Here is a 24584-nt window from a genome sequence, read left to right on the forward strand (position 1 = left end):
GCCGTGAGCACTCACGGGTCTTTACTTAATTCTATTAGAAATATCCTGAAAAACCTCCCTGGCCATCAGATAAGAAGTCTTTTCACTTACTCAAGTCAGAGCATGATCTACTTAATAAAGTTTTGCACTTATCTCCAGAAGGTGGTCTTTACTGATCTGGCTTTCAAGTTGGAAAGAGAGAAGAAAAGTTGATTCTTTGTGGATTCTGCTCTCAAATTTAACCCTCAGGCAATTAAAGCCTCTTTATCCAAACCAAGTCGTTGTTTAATAAGGCCCCTTTATAAACACTCCAAAACATGCTTTCAAAACAAAAGTTAGAAAGCCTGTAAGATCCATTCTCAAGAAAGATCTCTTTCTGTTCAAAACCCGTCCTGACCTTTTTGTTGAAGAAGAACAAAATAATGTAGTAACAAAAACACAAGTGGCTGCCAAAGGAAGAGAAAAAAAAAAGTTCCTGTAAGGGACTGAAACAATAAATCTCCTCTCTGCTGAACTCCCAAAGGGAGTGTGTGCATTTCCTCCTGTTCTTTATCAGAGCCCCCGAAATAAGTAGGCATGGGCAGTGGCTGTTCAAGTCCAGCACACCTTTTCCATTTGCTGAGAAGGCCCTGCCAGGCTGGGAGGGAGTTGTCCCTGCCTGACTCTGGAGAGAAGAGCCACTGTGACGAGCCACAGGCACCATGAAACTGCTTCAAGGGACCATACTTTGTCTTCTTCTGTCCAGTCTTTGTAGCGGTTTGGACGACGCAGGTACCCTTTTCCCTTATTGTTCTGACGGTGTGGATCAGAAATCACTAGTGGGCGGCTCTGAGCCTCAGTTTACCTTCAGGGAGCCTCCCCTGAGAAGTAGACGCAGCAGTGCGTTTGCTGAGTTGAGTGTGTGTGCGTGGACGGGGGGATGCGTGGAGAAGGCTCCGCAGAGAGGATGTTTGTTTTCACGGAAGGAAAGTGTTTGCTGCTGCAGCGGCCTTGAAGTGTGTTCCATGGCATCGTAAAGGTACCGGGAATATACAATAGCCTTTTCAGAGAGTAACAATCTGGGGATCAAATGCTGGCTAAAAATGGACTATTTCTCAAAAATGTGCTCTTTTCAGACGTAAGTCTAGAAATAACAAGATTGTCATGTACCGGTGAAAGGCTGTAATCAGAAACATTGCTCTGCAGACGCTGGCCTATATTTGTCCCAACTATCTTTTGGCTCTGATAAATTGAGAGGTTGGATAAAACTGCCTGGGCAAGTGAATCTTAATATCTTGAGGGTGAGGGTGAGAATGGAGGAGAGTCACTTGATTAAAGTTTATGGATGCTTGCTCTAGAAATTAACACAGATCTACACACATACGTACAATATTTTGCATAACATTTCAGGGAATTTATAGACATAAAAACCCTACCCATTGACTGCAGGTTCTGAAACTTAGATAAAGGATATATATGCACCTACATAAGCCCTGACTATATTAATGACCAGTTGCAAGAAATTATTACATTTGACTTTTAACCCTTCCGGAGGGATTTACTGTAAGCAATTAGATTTAATCAATATTTATTAGGCTCTCACCATGTATTCAGCAGTGCAAGGAATACAAAAATGAGTTAAGACATTGTCCTTGCCCACAGTGGCAAATGCACTATTGGGAGAAATAAGCATGTAAATCTAACATAAGACAGATTTAATAGGTGCGAAAACTAAAGTACAAACTATCATAACACGGTTGGGACACATTGATTCTGGCTCTGAGGAGCCCTGGAAAAACCTCAATTCTAATTTTATTGTGCATGTGCTCTTTTCAAACTTCACTGCTTACAAAATTCCATTTGCAGTGATTAGGTAGGAAAAAATAAACACACTCCTTCTTGAACAATATTTATCATTAATTTCTCAAAATATGTTATATAAATTTAGTACAAATGCCCAAACACTGCAAAATCACATACGATTGATTACAATCCATCTGGGACTTTCCAGGGTTAAGCTGAAGTGGGTATAAGACCAGAAAATTTCACTTAGATGAGTTACAAAGTTCTGATTTTTTTTTAATAAAGAATATTTATGAGATGACACAGAAATCAATGCACTAGCTTATAAGTAACTCTTCAGTTTGCATGGGAGAGATAGATAGGAATGGATTACATGTACCTCAGAAAGCAAAGTGGAATAGAATCAATAGAAGTAGCCTACAAAACCTGACCGTAAGGAAGCTGGAAAGGTGAAGGATAACCCAGAGATGACCTGGAAGATTTTTCTATTATGATCATTGTAGGAATAAAACCAGCGTCCTTTAGCTCATTGGTAATGAGCCCAACCTCTCTATTAATAGTGTCTTCTTTCTAATGAACTATTAACCAAAGTAAGATAATTTCTTTTTTTAATTTAATTTTGTTTATATTTTTATACAGCAGGTTCTTATTAGTTACCCATTTTATACATATTAGTGTATATATGTCAATAGTAAGATAATTTCTTATTTGAGCAGAGACAGCGGTTACATAACGACTATCTCTTTCAACCTCTGCCAGGGAGCCTTTGTTAATTTTAAGGCAAGTGTCTGTAAAATCTACCCCATTTATCCTAGAAAAAGAAGTGCTGGTTCAGGAGCATAAATTGACCATCGGAGTGAGGCCTACAAGGAACTGGAAGAGATTTTCCCATCCACGTGTATGATTTTTTTTGCACCTGGTTCTGCCTGTTTTATGTTTTCCTTCCCAGATACGGTTCAGGAAATGAAGCATTTCCTAAGCTGATTTATTAAGTTCTTTTCCTAACCCCCTGTACCGGAAACACATTGATTTCAAAGCTTTATATGTTCCCCAAGCTTAGAATGCTTAACATATTTCATCAGCAGAGTTGATTATAGGAGTACAGAAGGAGGCATTTCATCTGCCTTAAATTCACAAGTTGTCAAGAAGATCCATGCTTTTTTGCATAGTAATTTATTCCTAAATAATGATCTTTTAGAGAAATTGACTACTTTTCTTTTTCTTTCTGTCTTTTTTGTCAGTTTCAGATTTAAATAAATACAATATAGTTTTTTGTGCTCTTCGTGAAAACCAAGGAAATCTTTCTGCATGGCAGTGAGTGACTTTATTACTTGGTGAGCAGTACAATATTTTACAGTTTCCAATTTGGAAAGCTGTTCTATTGAAATATGTATGGGAGGTTCTTGAAAAGGAACTGTCATTCTTTCCCAAGGTTTTCTAAATTGTATTTAAAACTGAACAGACCCTTGCGTGGCTTTTAAGCTCCTTTGGCTTTTAAGTCTAGACTGATGAGCTTTAGACTGTCAGGACTGAGAAAAGTTAAATGAAGAAGGATTCCAAGAAAAAGGAGGCCCTGGAAGCAATTTACTTTTCAAGTGCCATTTGCTTTTTGAACTTTACATTAATTTAGGAAAGATTAAAATGTTTTAGCCATCTGCAAGCAGGAACACACGTCACTTTATTGGTGTCTGAAGAAGAATTTAATTGCTTGTTGAAATTCATTTGTTAGGGATTGAACATTCAGTGTCATGGAAAAAAAAAAATGGATTGAACACCCTCTAAGACAAACACTATGCTAGACGCTGTAGGTTTATAGCGATCACTGTGACTCAGCCCTTGTCCTAGAAGTGGTGGGGAGAGAGGAGCGCCAAATAATTACAAGTTTGATTCTATCGTAAGTCTTAAGTGGTAAATAAAGAATGCTGTGGAGAATTCACAACTAGCTTAGTTTTGGGTGTAGGAACATCAGAAAAGCCTTCATATAAAAGTGGAAATTATGATAAACTTTGAAACTTGAGAAACAGGTTGGATGGATGGAATTTCTTGAATAGGAACTTTAAAACATCAGTATGTTCCAGTCTAGAAATGTAAGGAGGTCACAGATTGGACAGAGTTTAAGTGTTGGAAATATAGCCTCAGGATATGTTGAATACCAGGATGAGTAATATTGACTCAGGTAGTTAATTACATTGGATTCTCTAAATGTGTTTGAGCATGGGAATTATCTGATTGGGACCATAAACTGAGAAGATTAATCTGTCAACAGGGTATACATTAGACTATTGCAGTCAGGAGAGAGAAAAGCTAAAGAAAATGGTTCAAGTGTTATTCCAAGTCTGAAAGTCTGTCAATAAAATGAAAAGAAGGGTCTAGGGAAGAGCTTTAAAGAAGTAGGAAGTTTGTGATGCCGTATTATTGACTGGCTATGAGAGAGATAGTGACTGAGGTGTAGCGTGTTATTTGAATAACAGAAGTAGGGAAATGGATTGGGACCAGACGTATGGAAAGATAGGAGGAGATGGTTTCGGGAGAAAGTGATGAACTTGATTTTGGACATGGTGAGTTCGAAGTCTTAATAAGATATTCAAATAGAGATGTCCAATGGTAGGTTAAAATCGTCTGGTTGGTAGGTGGAATGCCCCTGGAGGTGATGGTGGGGGATGAGTGTTCTTTACACTTGTCTGCCAAGAGATTTTAGTCCTGTCCTACTCACTGGAAGATTAGTAACATAGCGAGGCAATTTATTTCTCTGCTGGACGCCCATATTTGTAACTCTCTTATGGCCCTTATTTTCCAACTTTATCTTAGTTATTTGTGTGCATATCTTATCCCCTGTACCAGACTATAAGCACCATGAAAGTAAGGGTCATATTTATTATAGTCTGGATAGTAACAGTTCTAAACACATAATAAGGATATAATAAGCTGAATGAATGCATAAATGAATGATATAGTTGCCTATCCATTTTTAATTTCTTCCTCTGATAATCACTTTTTGTTTACTACCTTATCCTTGTGAAAGAGTTGTGGACAGGTATGAATCACAGAACATAACATGAAAACAAGTGGAGTATTTTGATCCCTGGCTATGAAAGCGCGAGCCAAATACATGGAAAGGGGCTTCTTATCAAAGTAAGTCAATTCCCAAACTCCAGCAGAGGAGAAGATGTTAGGGGTAGGTGGACAACCTAGTACCAGGTGACAGTAATTTACAGCAAACCTGGACGAATAAACTACTCTGACTATAATCATTGGGAGGAAGAATATCTAAATAAAATTGATTCTACTTCTCCTTTTTTGGGTATCAAATACTTTATGTAATATCTTCTATGGCTATAAATATTCAAGGAGAAACCTTATTACCAACCAATTTCTCAAAAATACAAAATGCCTTTTTTTCTAAAAGCAAAGTTCACATAAGAGAAGTTGGAAAAAAATTAAATAAATATCGTACATCATTAACTCATGTGTTATTTTAAGTAACATATGTGTTGCTTCAGAGCAGATTATCTTACTTGTTACTTCCTCTTAGCTTAGTCACTATCAATAGATCTTACCTGAAGTGGGTGATCTATTATAGAAAGAGTGAATGAGTGTGGAAACAAATTCAATGGGAAAAGTTTCCAAGCCTTTTATTTGGCATACTTTCCTTACTACTCTTTTTTTCTTCAATGATCTTTAAAAGTAGAAGTGATCATTCTAGAATTCTTATTTTTAAGAGACTCATAACAGTTGTCACTGGCAAATTGGCAATTTTATCTTGCTGATTGTAATTATTCAGATGTTGAGAAAAAAAGATGAACGTCTGAACGTTTCAAAAAGCTTCTAATTTACTGGATAGTTGCCCATCCTTTCCTTTTCATTGATGACATTATATTTCAAGCTTCAGGTAAATATTTTAACTTGTAAATAATTATCTAGTCCAAGTTCCTTATATTCTTTTTTTCTTAGTCATCACTTTCCAACTTCCTCTTTACCTCTGAGAACAATCTGAGATGTGTTTTTCTAAACCTTGAATGTCAAAGCAGGAATTGACTCTAAACGACATTCCATTCCATTCCCATGTAGTAAATGTCTCCATTCCTGTTAGTGAATTCCTGTGGGTCATTATAGCTCTGTCAGGTTAGGCTAATAATGCCTGTTGAGTGTTAAAAGAAGTTCTTTTAGTTAACAAGTAAGATCCTTTTTCCTTTTCTACTGTTGCACACAATATCAACAGTAGCATGGGAAAGATTAGTGGTGTCGATCACATCTAGAAGGGCCACTATATGATTCCCAAAGTTTGGCAACCATAAAAAAAATAGTTTTCTAAACTTGAATAGAGGTTTTGTGTCTTGTAGAATGACATATCAGTAGAGGTAATCATAACTAGTCTCTATATAGGAGCAGCCACCTACATCCTCTCTGGATGCCTTTAATCTAACCATTGCTATGGCAACCTCTCAGGTGTAGCTTGACAGTATCTTGTCTCACGTGAATGAGTATCTCTTGCTTTCCTGTCTCCTGTTGTTCTCATACTAAGGCATGCTTCACCTACAGAAACCCACCTGGCACTGTTGTGTATCTGAGCTAGAAGTGCAGGAGCCTTAGCACTCTATGAGACAGGCTTTGCCCAAAAGAAGAAAGGGGCCAGTGAATAAACGCTTTCCTCTTCTATTGCTGCTCCATTTTCACTATTTTAGTTCTCTACTCCTTTTCTTGACATCACTTTCCTTTACAAACTGCATACAAACCCTTGTCTCAGGCTCTGCTTTTTGGAGAAATTCAGGATTGATTATTTTCTGATGGGAACATTTTGGTTTGGATGATAATATATACATTATACCAGAGTTTCTCTGATATTCTAATTGATATTCACTACCTTTCTTCCTCTTCATTTCAAGAAAAAATTCGATAAAGCTTTTGTTGAATAAGTTAAACAATATTCTAAGCAGGTCCTTTCCTAAGGCAATCATTTGTCTGTATAGAGTCAATAAGGAACTATATTGTGAGGTTGGTAGTCAAAAATGTCAATGTCATTGATTCTATTCTTAGTGTGCTGCTCATCTGAAATGTAAACTGATTTTTATTCTGTTTAATCAGTCATATTCTGGCCTAAACCTAAATTAGTTGTGTCAAAAAACAGAGAATGGAGACTTCCCTGGTGGTCCAGTGGTTAAGACTTCCACTGCACTTCCACTGCAGGGAGTGTGTGTTCTATCCCCGGCTGGGGAACTAAGATCCTGCAAGCTGCAAGATGCGGCCAAAAAAAAAGAAAAAAAGAAAAATGGAGATCACAACTAGGTCTGGTCCAAGTTAACCAAGATATGTATTGTTACAACATCTACTGACATCTACCATTTGTTGTACCTGGCACTTTACACACATTACTTCCATCACAACATTTCAAGGCCAGCTTTGTCATTCCCATTTTACTGATTAGGATACCAAGGCTTGGAGATAGTGTAAAGTTATCCTAGAGTGATAGTGCTTAAAATCAAATCAGAGAATATTATTCTTCAAAATCTTCCCTTCTAGCTTGCTATCTTCCAATGCAGTACAACTGCAATAAGTTGAGTTTTTCTGATCAAAAGAATAAGGGTAGAGACGTTCCACTTGAGTCGTTTGGAAGCACTGCTGCCTCTCATAGCCCCTTCAGCACCTCTAAACTGCAAACTAAGACCACAGTGCTATAAATGAATTTCTACTTAGTGCTAATTAGCCACTTAATATCCTGGATTCAATTAATTATTAGGGGATGGGTTAAAGGAGTTGTAGGCATTTCCCTACCTACTCACTGTTATGTTGGTTGGAAAAAAATAATGTTCTTGGCTCTGATACAAATGTCAGTGCAGCTAATATGGGACTTAGAAGAGAAGGAAAGAAGCAAAGAGGAAATAACTATTAGTGAAATAATTACTTAGTGTCACATCTATAATTCTTCTGGAGCCAGACTGTCTGGGTTCAAATTCCAGCTCTGCCACTTACTATCTATGTGAACTCGGGCAAGTTACTTAACCTTCAGCTTTCTCAGCTATAAAATAGGGATAAGTACAGTCTCACCTCATAGGGATATTGGGAGGATCGTGTGAGGTAATACACAAAAACACTGAGAATAGTGTCCAGTATACAATGACTCTATGTTTTGCTGAGTTTGGGAACTCAGAATCCTACAGATTATAATATCCAATTCCTTAGACAAACTACTTTATTGCCAAGTTGATTCCAATCTGGAATCAGCAAATATTTAAATAATTACAATGTTCATTCTCACAAAGAGAAAAACCAGCACATAATTTTTCACAATAGAATTGAAGTAGGAATGAAATACGATTGCCAGTTATGTTCTTAATCATAATATATACAGGCACAATTTGACATATACAGACTGGTATATTATCTAAGATGCTTTTCAGATTTGTAAGTTATTTAACTCACCGTATAAACTACTCACTCAAATTAATAAGCAAAATTGTACTTGTGTTTAACGAAAATTCTAACTTTTTAGTCTGAGAATAGTCAACATCCTCAAATATTATTTCTTATCTTAAAGTATTGAGCATTGCTTACTCTTAGAGGTGGGATAGGTTAGTGGAAGGAACTTTGTTCTTAATGTGAGAACCAACCAACTGTGGATCCAGCTTCTTAGTATGCTGAAGCCAGCCAAGACACTAAATGCTTGTTACCCTCAGTTTCTTTATCTAAAAATGAGAAAAATGATAATTGTTGACACAATATTGGTATTAAATAATTGGAAAACCTATTTTAGATGCTCTGTAAGTCATAAATCACTATTAAAATTTAGTTATTAATATGCAACCTAACATTTAACTCACGGAATCAACAGATGAAGAGGAATGTACTTCATAATTTGAGAATTTTTCTTTACTGTCTGGGCCTTTAACTGCCAATCCATCATTGCTCTTTTAGCCATGTACCTTTACATATTTTTTTATGGCTGCTACACACTCAAATTGCTATGTGTTGAAATTATGCCCAAGTTAAAAAAAACACACACACAAAACACAGAATATCATTTGTATCACACATTGAACTTATTTTTTTTCCCCACATCTTTATTGGAGTATAAATGCTTTACAATGTTGTGTTAGTTTCTGCTGTACAAAAAAGTGAATCAGCTGTATGTATATATATATATCCCCATATCCCCTCCCTCTTGAGCCTCCCTCCCACCCTCCCTATCCCACCCCCCTAGGTCTTCACAAAGCATCGAGTTGATCTCCTTGTGTTACGCAGCAGCTTCCCACTAGCTATCTATTTCACGTTTGATAGTGTATATATGTCCATGCCACTCTCTCACTTCATCCCAGCTTCCCCTTCCCCCCAAACTTATTTTTAACTGAAGTGGGAAAAGGAACGATTTGTGTGTGTGTGTGTGTGTGTGTATGTGTGGTATGAACTGTGAAATTGTCCTCCTAGGGCATTCAGCAAGTATGAGGACATAAATGCTGAACTCTCACACACTTTCCCTAGGGAAGAGAGGCCACTCCTGCATTTGTCAGCTCAAGGCTATTCTGACAACTCCTCTGTCCAACAGTGAGACATCCCCCAGTTATCTCTCCCCTGCAAATCCAATTTTAAAAAGTGAGAATCACCTTTTTAAATGCACGTAATTAACTAATTTAAAGGTTTATTAATGGTAATTGCATTATTGGGATTAAGATATTTAAATTATGTGAATCTATAAACTTTTTTTTTTCTTTTTCATTTTCTGAAGGCCTCATTTGTTGGGTGCAAATTTTATATCAATTAATGTTTAAAACTCTATAGATTTGCAAAGTAGAAGAAAAATGACAATGTTGTCAATCATTTAAAAAACCCTTATTAGAGTCCATTACAACCTAACTAAACATAAATCTCTTGGAAGCAAGGACAATGTCTAATTGATCATTGTTTTCCCCATGACCTATCTTTGAACACATAGGTGATGCTTACCAACTGGCTCTTGCTTTAATTTGGAGAACTGTATTTCTTCAAAAGTCAGCAGAGTTGAAAATACCCAAGGCATTCCTGGCTTTGTTTTCAGTGACTTGAGGACCATATATATATATATATATAATTTATTTATTTATTTATTTATTTAGCTAGCAGTACATGGGCCTTTCACTGTTGTGGCCTCTCCCGCTGCGGAGCACAGGCTCCGGATGCGCAGGCTCAGCGGCCATGGCTTATGGGCCCAGCCGCTCCGCGGCACGTGGGATCTTCCCGGACCGGGGCACGAACCCGTGTCCCCTGCATCGGCAGGCGGACTCTCGACCACTGTGCCACCAGGGAAGCCCACAATAGTTATTTTTATCCTTGGCCTGGGTTGTGGAGAAGCTGTGAGTGTCATTTTAGGATACTCTCTTCATTGGCTGAACTTATTTGATTTCCTTTATGAAGTTGACCTACTGTCTTATATTTGTATGAATAACAGAAAATGCCTGCCTTTCGTTTACATCAACTGTCCAAATCACACCAGAATGGTGTGATTATCTGAAGGCAAGTATTGAATCATTCCTGTGTCTTGCTCACAAGAAAAAAATTGGTATCCTTTTATTCTAGGCACCATTCATCAGGTAATCCTGAATCATTTAGCTCAGAATAATCCTTACCGCCACTAGAACAAAATGTAAAATTATGGAAATTCAAGACACGCTGATTACAGAAGTCACCTCTCTGTTTCTGAAGTCTTGGTTCAGAAGGTCAAATAAATAACTTTATCCTATCTAATCCTGTTCAGAAGTAAAGGTATCCAATAATTCAATTATTCCCAGATTTTTAAATTGTCACTGATCAATAAATAATCAAAATGCCATCTGGGCAGTTGACATGGGACGAACAGCTTTTTCCTTTGTCAAATAAAAACACAAAAGTCCTACAACGCATATACCATTTTACGATCGTATTACATAAAAGAAAACCTGCTGTAGCTCCTTCCACATATTTGGAATATAAGATGTTCTCTTCCCTCCTTTTCTCATTGAGCTCTGGCTGGTGTCACAGACCAACGCTGTGCACCTGTGCGGGGCGCGCCGTCCTCTGAGCCAAGACCCTTTGGCTTTCGTCACCAGCAGCCGCAAGCTTGCTGTGTGACTGAGCTAAGCACTTTTTTTTTTAACCTCTCAAGACTTTCAGTTCTCCATCTATAACATGATGTGGTTTGACTAATCGATATTGACGTTTTCTCCTGGATCTACAATTGTACGATCTTCCTGTAGTGAGCAATTTATGTACATTTCGCCTCAAGTTATCTTGCTTCATTTTCATTCTGTGATTCCTAAATATGTTCATTCTGGAGCAAGATGTTCAATTCTGTTCCCTAATGTTTACCTCCTTTGGGAATTTTCAGATAGGGCTGTTAGAACGGATCTTCTTTGCATGTGAAAAACCCAATTCTCTGCCGTGAGCAACATTTCTCAGAGTACGTACCAATGAAAGATCTTTTTTCCATTTTTCTACATGGCATTATTTGTATTTGGCTTGGCTGAGGGAGGGGTAGAAAAAAGGACTGAGAGAGAGAGAAGGAAATTTTCTGACGTCAGAAAAAGATTGAGAGGAAAAATGAGGTTAAAAGAGATGGAGAAAGTGATGGAGGCTGATAGAGAGGCAGAGGCTCTCTGAAGGGGCTGGGATGGAGAAAGGTCAAGAATGAGAAGTGGAGGAAGGCTGATAGAGAGATGGGGAGACATTCTTTTTTTTAACATCTTTATTGGAGTATAATTGCTTTACAATGGTGTGTTATTTTCTGCTGTATAACAAAGTGAATGAGCTATACGTATACATATGTTCCTATATCTCTTCCCTCTTGCTCTCCCTCCCACCCTCCCTATCCCAGCTCTCTAGGTGGTCTCAAAGCACCAAGCTGATCTCCCTGTGCTATGCGGCTGCTTCCCACTAGCTATCTATTTTACATTTGGTAGTGTATATATGTCCATGCCACTCTCTCACTTCGTCCCAGCTTACCCTTCCCCCTCCTGTGTCCTCAAGTCCATTCTCTACTTCTGGGTCTTTATTACTGTCCTGCCCCTAGGTTCTTCAGAGCCAATTTTTTTTTTTTTTTTTAGATTCCATATATATGTGTTAGCATACGGTATTTGTCTTTCTCTTTCTGACTTACTGCAGTCTGTGTAACAGAATCTAGGTCCATCCACCTCACTACAAATAGATGGGGAGACATTCTAAATGCTCTAATGATTTGAGAGGAGCTTTCCCCATCGGCCCTCTAGCCACTTTTACAGATCCAATACCTTGTAGATTTCTTTCTTATCATTAAATCTCTTGCCAGTTCATTCCTCCATCCATTGCTTTGGCTGAATGCTGAATTTTTCAAAGCACTTTCACTGATCAAATATCTCATTTAATCCTTGACATTAGCCAGGGGATTGGCCAAGCTGGTGTTATCTGTGCTCATTATCAGAGGAGGAAAGCCCAAGGACTCGCACTTAGTGACTCAAAGCAGTAGCCCTCAGTGTTAAAATATCTATTAAAATATTTTTTCCCAGTGATCTCCAGGCCACTCCCTTTCAGTAAAACACAGAAAACTATTTTTCCAGCAGTTACTGCAGATAATTTTTATACACTTGTACATTGAAATACCCTCTGAGAAATCCTAGACTAGACTCAAGTTTGTGACTAGTCCTCTGAGCTCTTTTCACTGTCCCATACCTGCAAGATAACCAGAGGTGTCTGGAGATGTTTATCTTTCAGAAAAGTGCTAGAGTGTAGTGCCTTCAGGGAAAATTTTGGTATTAATTCAGTATAACCTAATTTCTTCTTTTCTTTTTTACTTACACTAGTTTAGGATAATAGGAAACTTGATTTGGTCAAGACAAATATTAGTGGAAACGTTGAAATCTTCCTAGTCACATAGGCTTAAATTCCAGCTTTTTTTGACCATCTCTTTATAAAGGAGAGTCTTTACTCCCTACTCATTGTAAGATCTTATGGACTGCTTTCCATTCTGCTATTAGCCTCCCTTCTGTTTTCATAAATACCAAAAGACCAGGAGCCTCTGCTGTGTAGGCTGCTCAAGAAAATTAGCCACCTTGAATAAAGGATTGATTAGGGAAACAGCTATAGTAGTCCTATCAAAGTTTCAAGTGGGGTCAGGATGTGTTTGATAATCCAAACACAAGTATTTCTGGTTCCCAGAGAACTGTTAAGAGCCAGAGGAATTTGAGAAGGTAGGGAGGATTAAATGATTAGCATTTGAGCATGAAGAGAAATGGAGAAGCGGTGAAGTTATGAATCTGGGCAATATATACAGGAAAACCTCCAGTATTAGAAAATGACAAACAAATCTGTAAACTGGTCATTACCCTGCTATTTCTTAATAAACCAGGATAAGATAAGTTTTAGAAAGAAGTCAACAGCCTCTCTTCCAGAGTTTTACAAACTAGAAACCTCTGATATCTAACTGGCAGAAGTGTGTTGTTTGGCCACACAATGTTTTATGACTACAAGCTACTATTTAAAAATCAGCAAGTTTCACAAAACAACAACGGCGACAGAGAAAGAAAGAGAAAATCTTATTTTCAGCTCTTTTGGCAACTCTGGGTTTCATATTTCCTCACAGCAGCACTCGGTTAAACCTGAGTAATAAGTGCCCCCTTTAAATTGGGGATGCTCTCATTCCTACAAAAGTATGTGCACTTCCACCCAATCTGACTCTCTCATTTGCTGCTTTGCAGATGTGGGCATAGGGTTAATCCCTTCACCTGTAGGATTTCATCTAAGCATTACGTGTGCAATTTGCAAAGCTATCACCATGTGCATGGTGGTTCAATAGATTTTTGAAAGGACAGGGTTCTGGGACAATTTTCTACAACTAACTAGGCTTGCCAGCTCAATCTCAGAATTTTAAAGACATTCCAGTCACCATTTTCTTTTTTATTTTTCTTAAAGATTAATGCTTTTATTACAATATGCTATAAATAATTAACTTAGCCCTGATTAGTACTCTTGTTTCACAGTCTTGAGAAAGCATAAAACTTAGAAAATAATTTAAAGAATTTAGAAACAACAAATCATAGCACACGATTAAAATGTTACTTTATTTTTCTTTCCCATCACCTCTTTACAATTTATTTGGTGAACATAAACTTCCTGCCCTTAATAAAAATATTGAAGCTCCATGACTTTTTTGCTTACTCTTAAGAAATGGACAGTTCTGTGGACAACAAAATTTGCAGAGGCTATCAATTTAAAATTAGAATATATGTAGTGGGAAGCAGCCGCATAGCACAGGGAGATCAGCTCGGTGCTTTGTGACCGCCTGGAGGGGTGGGATAGGGAGGGTGGGAGGGAGGGAGACGCAAGCGGGAAGAGATATGGGAACATATGTATATATATAACTGATTCATTTTGTTGTGAAGCTGAAACTAACATACCATTGTAAAGCAATTATACTCCAATAAAGATGTTAAAAAAATAAAATAAAATAAAATTAGAATATATGATACAAAAATCATAACTGAAAATTCTCTCCTGTAGCTCATGCCTGTGTCAGATGGAATTCTACAAGTGGCTTCTTTACAAGCTCTCTATTTTCTGGTTCCCTATTCCCTCTCCAGCCCCTTTCTGACCACTCCACATTGGAAGCAGGGTAAGAGAGGAATGAGACAGTTGAATGAAACTTATTACTTGACCTGGCACCATACGTAGTGCCCAGAGCCTGGAAGATGGTTAAAACCAATAACCAAATGGTGCATTTTCATGGGTTCCACAAAGGTGTGCTTTTGGACCTGTCTCCCCATGCAGCAACTTGGTTCATGAGGATGGATCCTAGTCTGGGAGTTCAGTGGTTACTCCTTCCAAAGCACCGGTAATCCTGTGTTATCTCAGAGCTTCTTGATGCTAAAGTGTCCAACTCTCCACACAGTCCCAAGGAACAGGACTCAAAACAGCCCACTCTTTCATTCTCACTCTTCATTTGGTCCACAGGAAACAGTCTTATATCCCTATCTCTAACACTCCTTGCTCAGGTAGGCTTATTCTCAACACAGTAATAACCTTCCTGGTCCTACACCAAAGCAGCTAGGCAGCAATCCTTCATTCTTTTGATTTCCCTGGGGTAAATCAGATCCAAGGCCTCTATGCCTTTCAGCTGTAGGGACCACATAGTAAGGTAGGTTTGAATTGCAGGGGGACAGACGAGCCTGGCTCCTTAGGGGTGAAGGAAGTTGGAATGGGATTCAAAAGAGGTATTTGGCAAAGACGACCTCTACTCAAATAATATCTATATATCTCTCCACACTTTTATTCTTTTTATGTTATACAGTGGGTAAAGAGATTCAAGGGTCCACAGACAGGTTTTGGATATTTTATCTGAAATTCTGCATACAATGATTTATCCCACCCCTTTGTAATTTTACCTATTTTGGTACCTGATTAAAACTTTAATGTTCACATATTGTGCCAGATGTCTTACACCAACATTTCCTTTGAAACAGCTAAAGACCTGGATGTGTATTTTCTCTGAATTTATTGTAATCATGCTATAAACCAATATTATAATTAGAACAGTGAAATTTCTGTATGCTTAGAAATGAAGATATTCATTTATAAAAAACCTATGGATATAGAAAAAAGAATCATGATAGAAATTAGAACAATATTTTGAAGATGAAGGGAAATAAAATATTTTATAAGAGCATATGTATGATACAGCTAAACCAGTAATTAGAAGAAACTTTATAGTCTTAAATGCACACATTAGAAAGAAAATAATTTTTAAAAGGCTAAAGTAAACCCACATAAAGTATAAGGGAGAAAATAATAATAAAAGCAAAGTTAATGAAATAGAAAAGAAATATATAATGCAAAGAATTCGTGTGTATATTAATAAGATTGCTAAACCTCTGCCAATACTAATCAAGCAAAAGGAGAAAAGAAGCAAATCAATAAAAATGAAAAATACAGGATCATCTGAACACATGCAGGGAACACACTTTTAAGAATTCAACATTTCTTCTTGATAAAAACATTTAGGAAACAAGACTATAGGGGATTTTCTTAATCTGATAGGGTACCTTCAAAAACTACAGCAATCATTATACATAATGGAGAAATGTTAGCTTTCGCTTGACAATGAGAATGAAACAATCTTGCCCAGCAATGCTACTTTTATAAAACACTGTACTAAATATGCTAGCTAGTTCAGTAAAACAAGAAAAATAGATAAAAAGTAATTAGAAAGGAAAAATAAAAGCTGCTTATATCTGAATCACTTTGCTGTATACCTGAAACTAATATAACGTTGTAAATCAACTGTATTTCAATACATAAATAAATAACTCTCTTTTGTAAATCATCCTTTCAAGTAAAAATGGTATTCTGCAGAAAAAAACAGAAAGTTCACTTTGTAACTCAAGCTGCATAGGTGCTTTTCCTCGAGACACCATTGTACTTGTTATGCTGCAGAAGTGTCTCATGAATACTTCTTGTTTTGTCACAGATAACAATAAAAAAAGTACATTCAAATAATATTTAATAACTTTTACTGTCATTAAAGAGATCCTAAGTGAAAAAAGAGAAAACCTTAAGAAATACCACGAAAAGTCATGGAGAGAAATGTCGACAGCCTTCAGAAGCATTTTGTGACAAGAACAATCTTGTTTTAGCAAATAAATCTCTATTGTCATTAATCATACACTATTTGCAAGTTCCCCATTTCCCTCACATCTCTGGAACAAATCCCTTATGAATAGGGAAGATACTGTGTACTTTTTAAAGTTTTAATTTAGCTATTATTGATTTCCTCCCAGTCTCATTCTGTTATTCTCTTACTGCAGGTTGTCATTCACCTTTACTTTCTTAGGGTCAGAAGCCTTTCATGTAAGACTTGCCTTTGCTCAGGTTTGTCCTCTTGCATTGAGGTAGCCTTTTGTAAGATGTTTCTACCTGGGATTATCTAGTAGTCAGAGGCATTCATCATATTTAATTTGAGTAGTTGATTTGTAAATCTGCCCCACTAGACTGAAGGCTGATCCTTATGTTAGTGTACCTCAAGATCTCTGGTCTCCACCAGGTCCTTACTGTGAGGCTAGGACCTGTCTTCTGAAGTCTAGATTGAAGCTTGCTTTGTATGCTTCTTGGTGTTTCAGATAGGCTGTCATGAGAAGGAGCCGTGTTTAATCCTCCTTAGGACTTTAATTTCATTCAGATTCGACTTTCTCCTATCTCCATCTAACTCAGGGTAAGAGAAGTACTTTAAAAAATTTTTACCATTTTTAAAAACTGTTAAAACATTTATTAAAAGTACTTATAAGCAAAGCCATGTGCTTTGTTTTCTATAAAATCGTTTCAACAAAGTGGCACATCTGACTTTATAATTTAACAATAATGCCATATTTGCTTATTAATTGAGATTTTACAAAGTACTTTTACATACATTATCTCTACAAAACCCTAAAATGCAGGCAAACTGGTATATGTTAACTATTTTCAATTTATAAATAGAGTTTTAAATACTTAAGGGAGTTTAATTAACCAAATATATAAATGGGATTAAATGTTAAAGAGACCCTAAGTGATTGCTAAACTTTCTACATTAATAAGTAGAATAATAACATTTGTAAATTGAACTTAAAAACTTGAGAGAAATAGACTTTTTATTACATGAATTTAAAAAAAACCTGAATATTAACTTCAAAACTAAATTAATCTCTATAAAACCTTTTCTGCACACAAAATATTTACTTGGGGACATTAAAAAAAAAGTAAAAACACATTTAACAACTTGAAGAATATACTTGCAAAACATATATTAAATATCAGTATCATAAATATAAGATATATAAGTGAATTATTTGGACTCGTAAGGGAAATAAATAATTAATTTTATGCCATCACCTAGCACAGTCCTAGAACATAGTAGGCATTCAGTTATCATCTGTGTTAGTTGAATGAAAAGGGACTCATTAAATGTTCAATTCTGTGATTTAAGAATTGCATATTTAGAAATTCTAAGGAGAGGATAGTCACTGTAGATGCAACTAATAAATAAGGATTCATGCAGATAGTACAGCTTCAGTTGAACTTTAAAGACAAAAATTATCCATGTTCTATAAAAGTTTTATTAAATAAAGAAGAGGGAGGAACAACACGAACAAAGCTACAGAGTAGGAAATAAAAACGCCATGTTTAAGGGATAGAAAACCAGATTATCTATTGGGGAGCAATGGGAAATTTGAGTGGGTAGATTCAGATTTTAAACAAAACTTTGAAGTTTCTTCCAGAATACAAAAATTTATTTTTTAAAATTGAATAATCTTTGTACTTGAAAGTAATCTAACAAATTGTAAGTAATGTGGTAGCCAGTCTCCAAGATGGCCTCCAATGATCCTTTCCTCTTGGTATTTAAGCACTTGGGTGGGCCATTCTCACACTTACTTAGGACTGAATTGTGTGAGTCCTGGAAGTCAGTGGAAGTGATGTGTGATTTCCAAACCTAGGTAGTAAGACACATGGCTTCTACTGAGGTCTCTCAGATTGCTCTCTCTGAGGGAAGCCAGCCATCGTGTTATGTTGTGAGAACAGTCAGGCAGAGAGACCCAGTGGAAAATAACTGAGACCTTCCACTGACAGCCAGCACCAACTTGCCAGCAAGGGGAGTGAGCCACCTTGTAAATGGATTTTCCAGACCCATCAAGCCCTGAGCTGACTGCAGAAACTGTGAGAGACAATAAATGATTATTGTTTTAAGACACATGCTTAGGAATAATTTGTTGTGCAGCAATAGATAGCTAATGCAAGTGTCATCACATAAAATTTGAAATACATTTGAGTTTTTGACACTCAGATGAACAGAACGAACATCCTGTATCAAGGGAATTTTTCTAGATTGCAAGGTAAATTCTTTTCTCTTAAACTATATCCACAGTAAATATTCGATTAATATTGGCAACATCCTTGCCTATTAAATTCATAAAGTTGAGAGCTTTAATTTACCATTGAAGAACTGGTGTAGATAGAACTAGAATGATGCTTTATTACCTTTTTTGTGATACTATATTACTACTACCAACACTAATAAATTTTATAAGCATATAGTTTTTTCTGTTCTTCCAACATAGATAATTAAAAAGTTACACATTCTAATTATGGAAGTTATCATGTTATTTTCATGGCAGATATATTTTACTAATTAATTTGGTTTATAGTTATCATTTGCATTTCATGATGTGCTTACATGAGAATTAATTTGTTAGTGAACTGTATTTGTCCATTTATTTTCTCTGCACATTAGTAAAATAATTACCGAATTTTTTCATCTAATGAAACAAAAAGGTGCAATTTTAGGGTGAAATTTTTAACTTTCATTCACGTATTGGGAAATTAAGTTAAGGAGACAAACAATATTAAAGAAACAAATTTGGAAAGGATTAAATTAGTTTCAGATATTATTTCCTCAGATTAAAGAGTAAGTCATTCCAACTCCTTTTTCTTCTCCTCCTGGAATTCAATTTACCTCTTTACTCATGTAAGTTTCTGTTCTTTGACAATTTTGCTCCTATTTGTTTAAACTGCAGAGATGTAAGTTGAATTCATGTTCTAATAAAAATCTAACCACTACTGAGCAAAATAACAATAGTTACTTCTTAGTTGTATAGCACGATCTCGTCACACAGTTCCATTTGCAAGTATAATTTTATAAAATATATTTCATAATATGATAAGTATCATATTAATTATTCATTTCTTGCTTGGGGTTTCCTTTGCCTTTACACCTTTTTCTGATGTATTTATTTTTACCCTGTTTTACTAAGTTTGCACATTTTTTGCATTTGCTCTTTTGTTGTTTATATTTATTCCTACTAAACTTCGTCCTGTAAATGAATAATAATTTAATTATTTTTATATTGCAAATTTCCTTACTATTATCCAAGACATTAAAAATGCAGCTCAACACACTCTCCTTTAAAAACCTGATTTAGATTCTAACTGGATTATTGTAGGTCATATGGCCCCTTTTTTTTATACAGTTGATCCTTGAACAACATGGGTTTGAACTGTGTGGGTCCACTTATATGTGGATTTTTTTAAATAGTAAATACTACAGTACTATGCAATTGGAGGTTGGTTGAATCCATGGATGCAAAACCTCAAATACAGAGGATAAGGAAGAATTGTGGAGAAGGAGGGCAGACTATAAATTATGTGTAGACTGCACAGAGGGTCAGCACCCCTAGCCCCCATGTTGTTCAAGGATCAACTGTATAACATTTTCTCCACATAGGTATTTGAGACATTAGATAATTATTGATCACCTATTCAGCCCTTAGTTTCTACCTGTATTATCAGTCCCTTAAACAATACTAAGCTTTGGGCTGCTTTGACCCTGATTGTTAAAGAAAGATGGGAATAACGCATAGTGGTATGAGATGAAAAGGGAAGGATAAAAATGGAGTTTGGGCTGACGTTCTGTCATATGGAGAAGCTAAAATTTAGGACATTACAAGGTACTTTAAAACTTACTGAGTGGGGACTTCCCTGGTGGTGTAGTGGTTAAGAAACCGCCAGCCAATGCAGGGGACATGGGTTCAAGCCCTGGTCCAGGAAGATCCCACATGCCACGGAGTAACTAAACCCATGTGCCACAACTACCTAGCCTGTGCCCTAGAGCCTGTGAGCCACAACTACTGAGCCCACAAGCCACAACAACTGAAGCCCACGCACCTAGAGCTCCATGAGAAGAGAAGCCACTGCAACAAGAGAAGCCACTGCAATGAGAAGCCCGCAGACTGCAATGAAGAGTAGCCCCTGCTCGCCACAACTAGAGAAAGCCCATGCGCAGCAACAAAGACCCAACACAGCCAAAAATAAATAAATATTTTTTTTTAAAAAAAGACTTACTGAGTGGCCTTAAAAGGCCCTCACCTAAAGCAGTATTTCCAGGGTGTGTAATGGGTACAACTGGTTGTACTTGAGATAATTTTAGGCATAAATGGAATTAAACAACATTGACTCAAATCTCTATGATTCTTACAGTTATACAAGTGTATGTTTGGTGTTATGTCTTACTGTGCTGTAACACTCATTAATTTCACTTTTCAACATAGGGAGAGCAGGACTCTAGCATGGAACCATCATAGTCAATGATATCTTTATAGAATATGAATTTTGTCGTAGTATTTATTTATTTGCAGTACGCGGGCCTCTCACTGTTGTGGCCTCTCCCGTTTCGGAGCACAGGCTCCGGACGCGCAGGCTCAGCGGCCATGGCTCACGGGCCCAGCCGCTCCGCGGCATGTGGGATCTTCCCAGACCAGGGCACGAACCCATGTCCCCTGCATCGGCAGGCGGACTCTCAACCACTGCGCCACCAGGGAAGCCCCCATAGTATTTATTTTTATAGTTAATTTTTTAAGTGAGTTGATTTTAAGAAAAAGAGTAAGGAACCAATGGCAGATAGAGAATATGAATAAGCTCATAAAACTTGTACAGGAGTGAATGAAATTTTGGACACACTTTACTAGAGATTAAACCTTAGGAGGCTGCTATAACCAAATATGGTGTTTCCTTTTGCCAGCTTTTCTTTTCTCACTAGGAAGTTGCTAAAATGCACAAGAGTTTTAAAGACACTTTTATAGTTGGTAAGTGACTCTTCTGAATTTTAACAAACATATTTCACTTCAACCTTTATCACCCAGGAGAATAGGAAGTGTAATGCTTTCAAATGTTACAGAAGTCTCACTAGAAATAAGAAAAATGCCCAAAACATAGAAAATTCCCCATAAATTCTTCCCAGATTTTAAAATGACCCATATATCAGAAAAAAATCATAAATCCAAGTTTATGCAGCATTCAACACTGTTGAGTTCACAAAAAAAGCAGAGAAATGTTTACAAGTAGTAGTAAAGCATAAAGGAATAATGATTCAGCAACAAATTTAAACTCAGAAATTTTATTTCAGTATGAAGTTTCAATAGTAGATCATACGTTCAATATAAATTCAACCCAAGTTTGTATTTTCTATTTTTAGTTTAAAGTGATAGATTAATTAAAATAGTTTGAAGATTCTGGCTATTCCGGTAAAACTTATATTTAGCATATAATAAACAGTTAATAAACACCTATTGTCAAGGACTAGTAATGGGAGATACACAGATACATGTTAATGCTATCAGAATTGCTTGAAAATTGATTATTCTGGTATATTTTACATAATGATTCTAAACTAATAAAAATGTTTAGTTATCACTAATCAGTAGAGAAATGCAAACCAAAACTACAATGAGGTATCACCTCACACCGGTCAGAATGGCCATCGTAAAAAATCTACAAACAATAAATGCTGGAGAGGGTGTGTGGAGAAAAGGGAACCCTCTTGCACTGTTGGTAGGAATGTAAATTGATACAGCCACTATGGAGAACAGTATGGAGGTTCCTTAAAAACCTAAAAATAGGGGCTTCCCTGGTGGCGCAGTGGTTGAGAGTCCGCCTGCCGATGCAGGGGACACAGGTTCATGCCCCGGTCTGGGAAGATCCCACATGACGCGGAGTGGCTGGACCCGTGAGCCATGGCCACTGAGCCTGCGCGTCCGGACCCTGTGTCCCGCAACGGGAGAGGCCACAACAGTGAGAGGCCCGCGTACCGCAAAAAACAACAACAACAAAAAACTAAAAATAGAACTACCACACGACTCAGCAATCCCACTATTGGGCATATACCCTGAGAAAACCATAATTCAAAAAGAGTCATGTACCACAATGATCATTGAAGCACTATTTACAATAGCCAGGACGTGGAAGCAGCCTAAGTGTCCATTGACAGATGAATGGATAAAGAAGATGTGGCACATATATACAATGGAATATTACTCAGCCATAAAAGGAAACGAAATTGAGTTATTTGTAGTGAGGTGGATGGACCTAGAGTCTGTCCTACAGAGTGAAGTAAGTCAGAAAGAGAAAAACAAATACCCTCTGCTAACACATATATATGGAATCTAAAAGAAAAAAAAAAAAGGTCCTCATGAACCTAGGGGCGGGAAGGGAATAAAGACCCAGACATAGAGAATGGACTTGAGGCCACGGAAGGGGGAAGGGTAAGCTGGGATGAAATGAGAGAGTAGCATTGACATATATACACTACCAAATGTAAAACAGATAGCTAGTGGGAAGCAGCCGCATAGCACAGGGAGATCAGCTAGGTGCTTTGTGACCACCTAGAGGGGTGGGATAGGGAGGGTGGGAGGATACGCAAGAGGGAGGGGTTATGAGGATATATGTATATGTATAGCTGATTCACTTTGTTATAAAGCAGAAACTAACACACCATTGTAAAGCAATTATACTCCAATAAAGACGTTAAAAAAAATGTTTAGTTATACAGAGCACCATGCTTCTTAGGCATACTGGATAAAAGAAACTAAGTATGTATCAATAATAATGTAAGATTACATCTATTGGTTTTCTCTCATTAATATTGCTGTTAGGAAAGTAAATTTAATTGTTCTGGCATGAATTCATCTTCAAAACCAGAAAAAACAGTTTACAAATAAATGTCAACTGCGATCTAATGGTAACCTTCACACTTAGAAAACAACTTTATTACTTAATAATGGTGGTATCTCAGATTTAAGTAATTATCGCTGCTGCATTGAAGTGCTTGTCCTATAGCTCCGTAGTCTATTTGTTCTGATTACCCATCCTGCCATATTTGTGAAGCAAACAATTTATAGCCAACTCTGGAATAATTTGCTATAGAGCAAATTTACAATTTCTTCTGCAGCAAGCACATAACTGTGACTCAGCCAATTTGATTCTGAGTCTGGTAAACAGCATTTAATAAAATAAAAATAATTTTATAGAATTCAGATAGCTCCTGGCTATCTCCAACTTTAATGTAAAAACATGTTCAGATTATAGACTTACTTGCTGCTCTGGGAAAAAGCCCAGTGCAGCCCATTTCTTCAAATCTTTCGTGGTGGAGGGAGGATTGAGTTCTCATGTTCACCTTTCTTTCCACCTTCTTGCATCCTTCAAATTTTGTACTCCACTTGGCTTCTTGTGACATTTTCTTTAACTTTGCACTGGCAACAACCAAAATGTAGTTCTCCTTTCTTTCCTGCATGCCCAGAAAGATCCACTTAACTGAAGTCTTGCTGGGTATTTGCGGACTGCATGTGGAATAGGTGACTTTACCGAAGGAAGGGAGGTTTTACAACAGAGTGGTGCAAAGTTAAGAATGTGTTTTAGATATCTCCGTTCTTGAAAGTCTTTTGGATGCTTTACCTTCTTTCTTGGTCTATTCTCTCTCCTCCTCCCCCATATCTTCTCCTCTCTTACCCTCAAGGGTAAAAAATAACAGATCATTTCCATTTTCTTGGGCAGAACAATTCAGTTCTCTCTAGCTCTTTCTTTTACATTTCTTATAGTTTTGGACATCCTTTTGAATTTCCAAAATCACTCTGACAAGTGTACACCTGACTGTTTGCTCTTAGATAAGAACAAATTTTCCATCCTAGTCATCATCTTGGCATTTGGGAAGGGATTTTGGAATGGTTCTTTCTTCTAGTTAAATTTGAATGATATTATGCGAGAGGGCACTACTTTTAAATGATGAGGCAAATTTGAGTTGATTGAGAAATAAAAGTATACAGTCATCCTTCTCTTTAAATATGGATTTCCTGATTTCTTCCATTGTCAGCAGAGCTGAATGTATCAGAAAGATACTTTCCAACCAGGCTTTGAAAACATATTCTGTAAACATGTCTGTTGCCTACTATTAAATAACAAAAATCTGTTGCAATGTTCAGTGTAAGCGCTTTCTTTTTCCAAAGGCTGCATCTGTCCCACAACACGCAGAGTTATTTTTAAATGTGTTAGATTTAATT

General features: G+C 36.9%; 1 protein-coding gene across 3 annotated transcripts in view; it reads left to right on the forward strand.

Annotated features, from left to right (window-relative positions):
- Positions 1 to 540: 540 nt before the first annotated feature.
- Positions 541 to 24584, forward strand: part of EMCN (endomucin) — a 92467-nt gene continuing 68423 nt past the window's right edge. For 2 of the 3 annotated variants that reach the window (XR_010943174.1, XM_067736870.1), the window contains exon 1: positions 541 to 750. Coding sequence is in view for 2 of the 3 variants with exons in the window: in XM_067736870.1 (XP_067592971.1) it covers positions 681 to 750 (70 nt within the window). In the remaining variant the exon portion in view is untranslated. The remainder of the gene's footprint in view (positions 751 to 24584) is intronic. The other variant, XM_067736869.1, reaches the window with a different exon arrangement.

This window comes from Pseudorca crassidens, chromosome 4, assembly GCF_039906515.1.
Source record: "Pseudorca crassidens isolate mPseCra1 chromosome 4, mPseCra1.hap1, whole genome shotgun sequence".
NCBI classification, from domain to species: Eukaryota; Metazoa; Chordata; class Mammalia; order Artiodactyla; family Delphinidae; genus Pseudorca; species Pseudorca crassidens.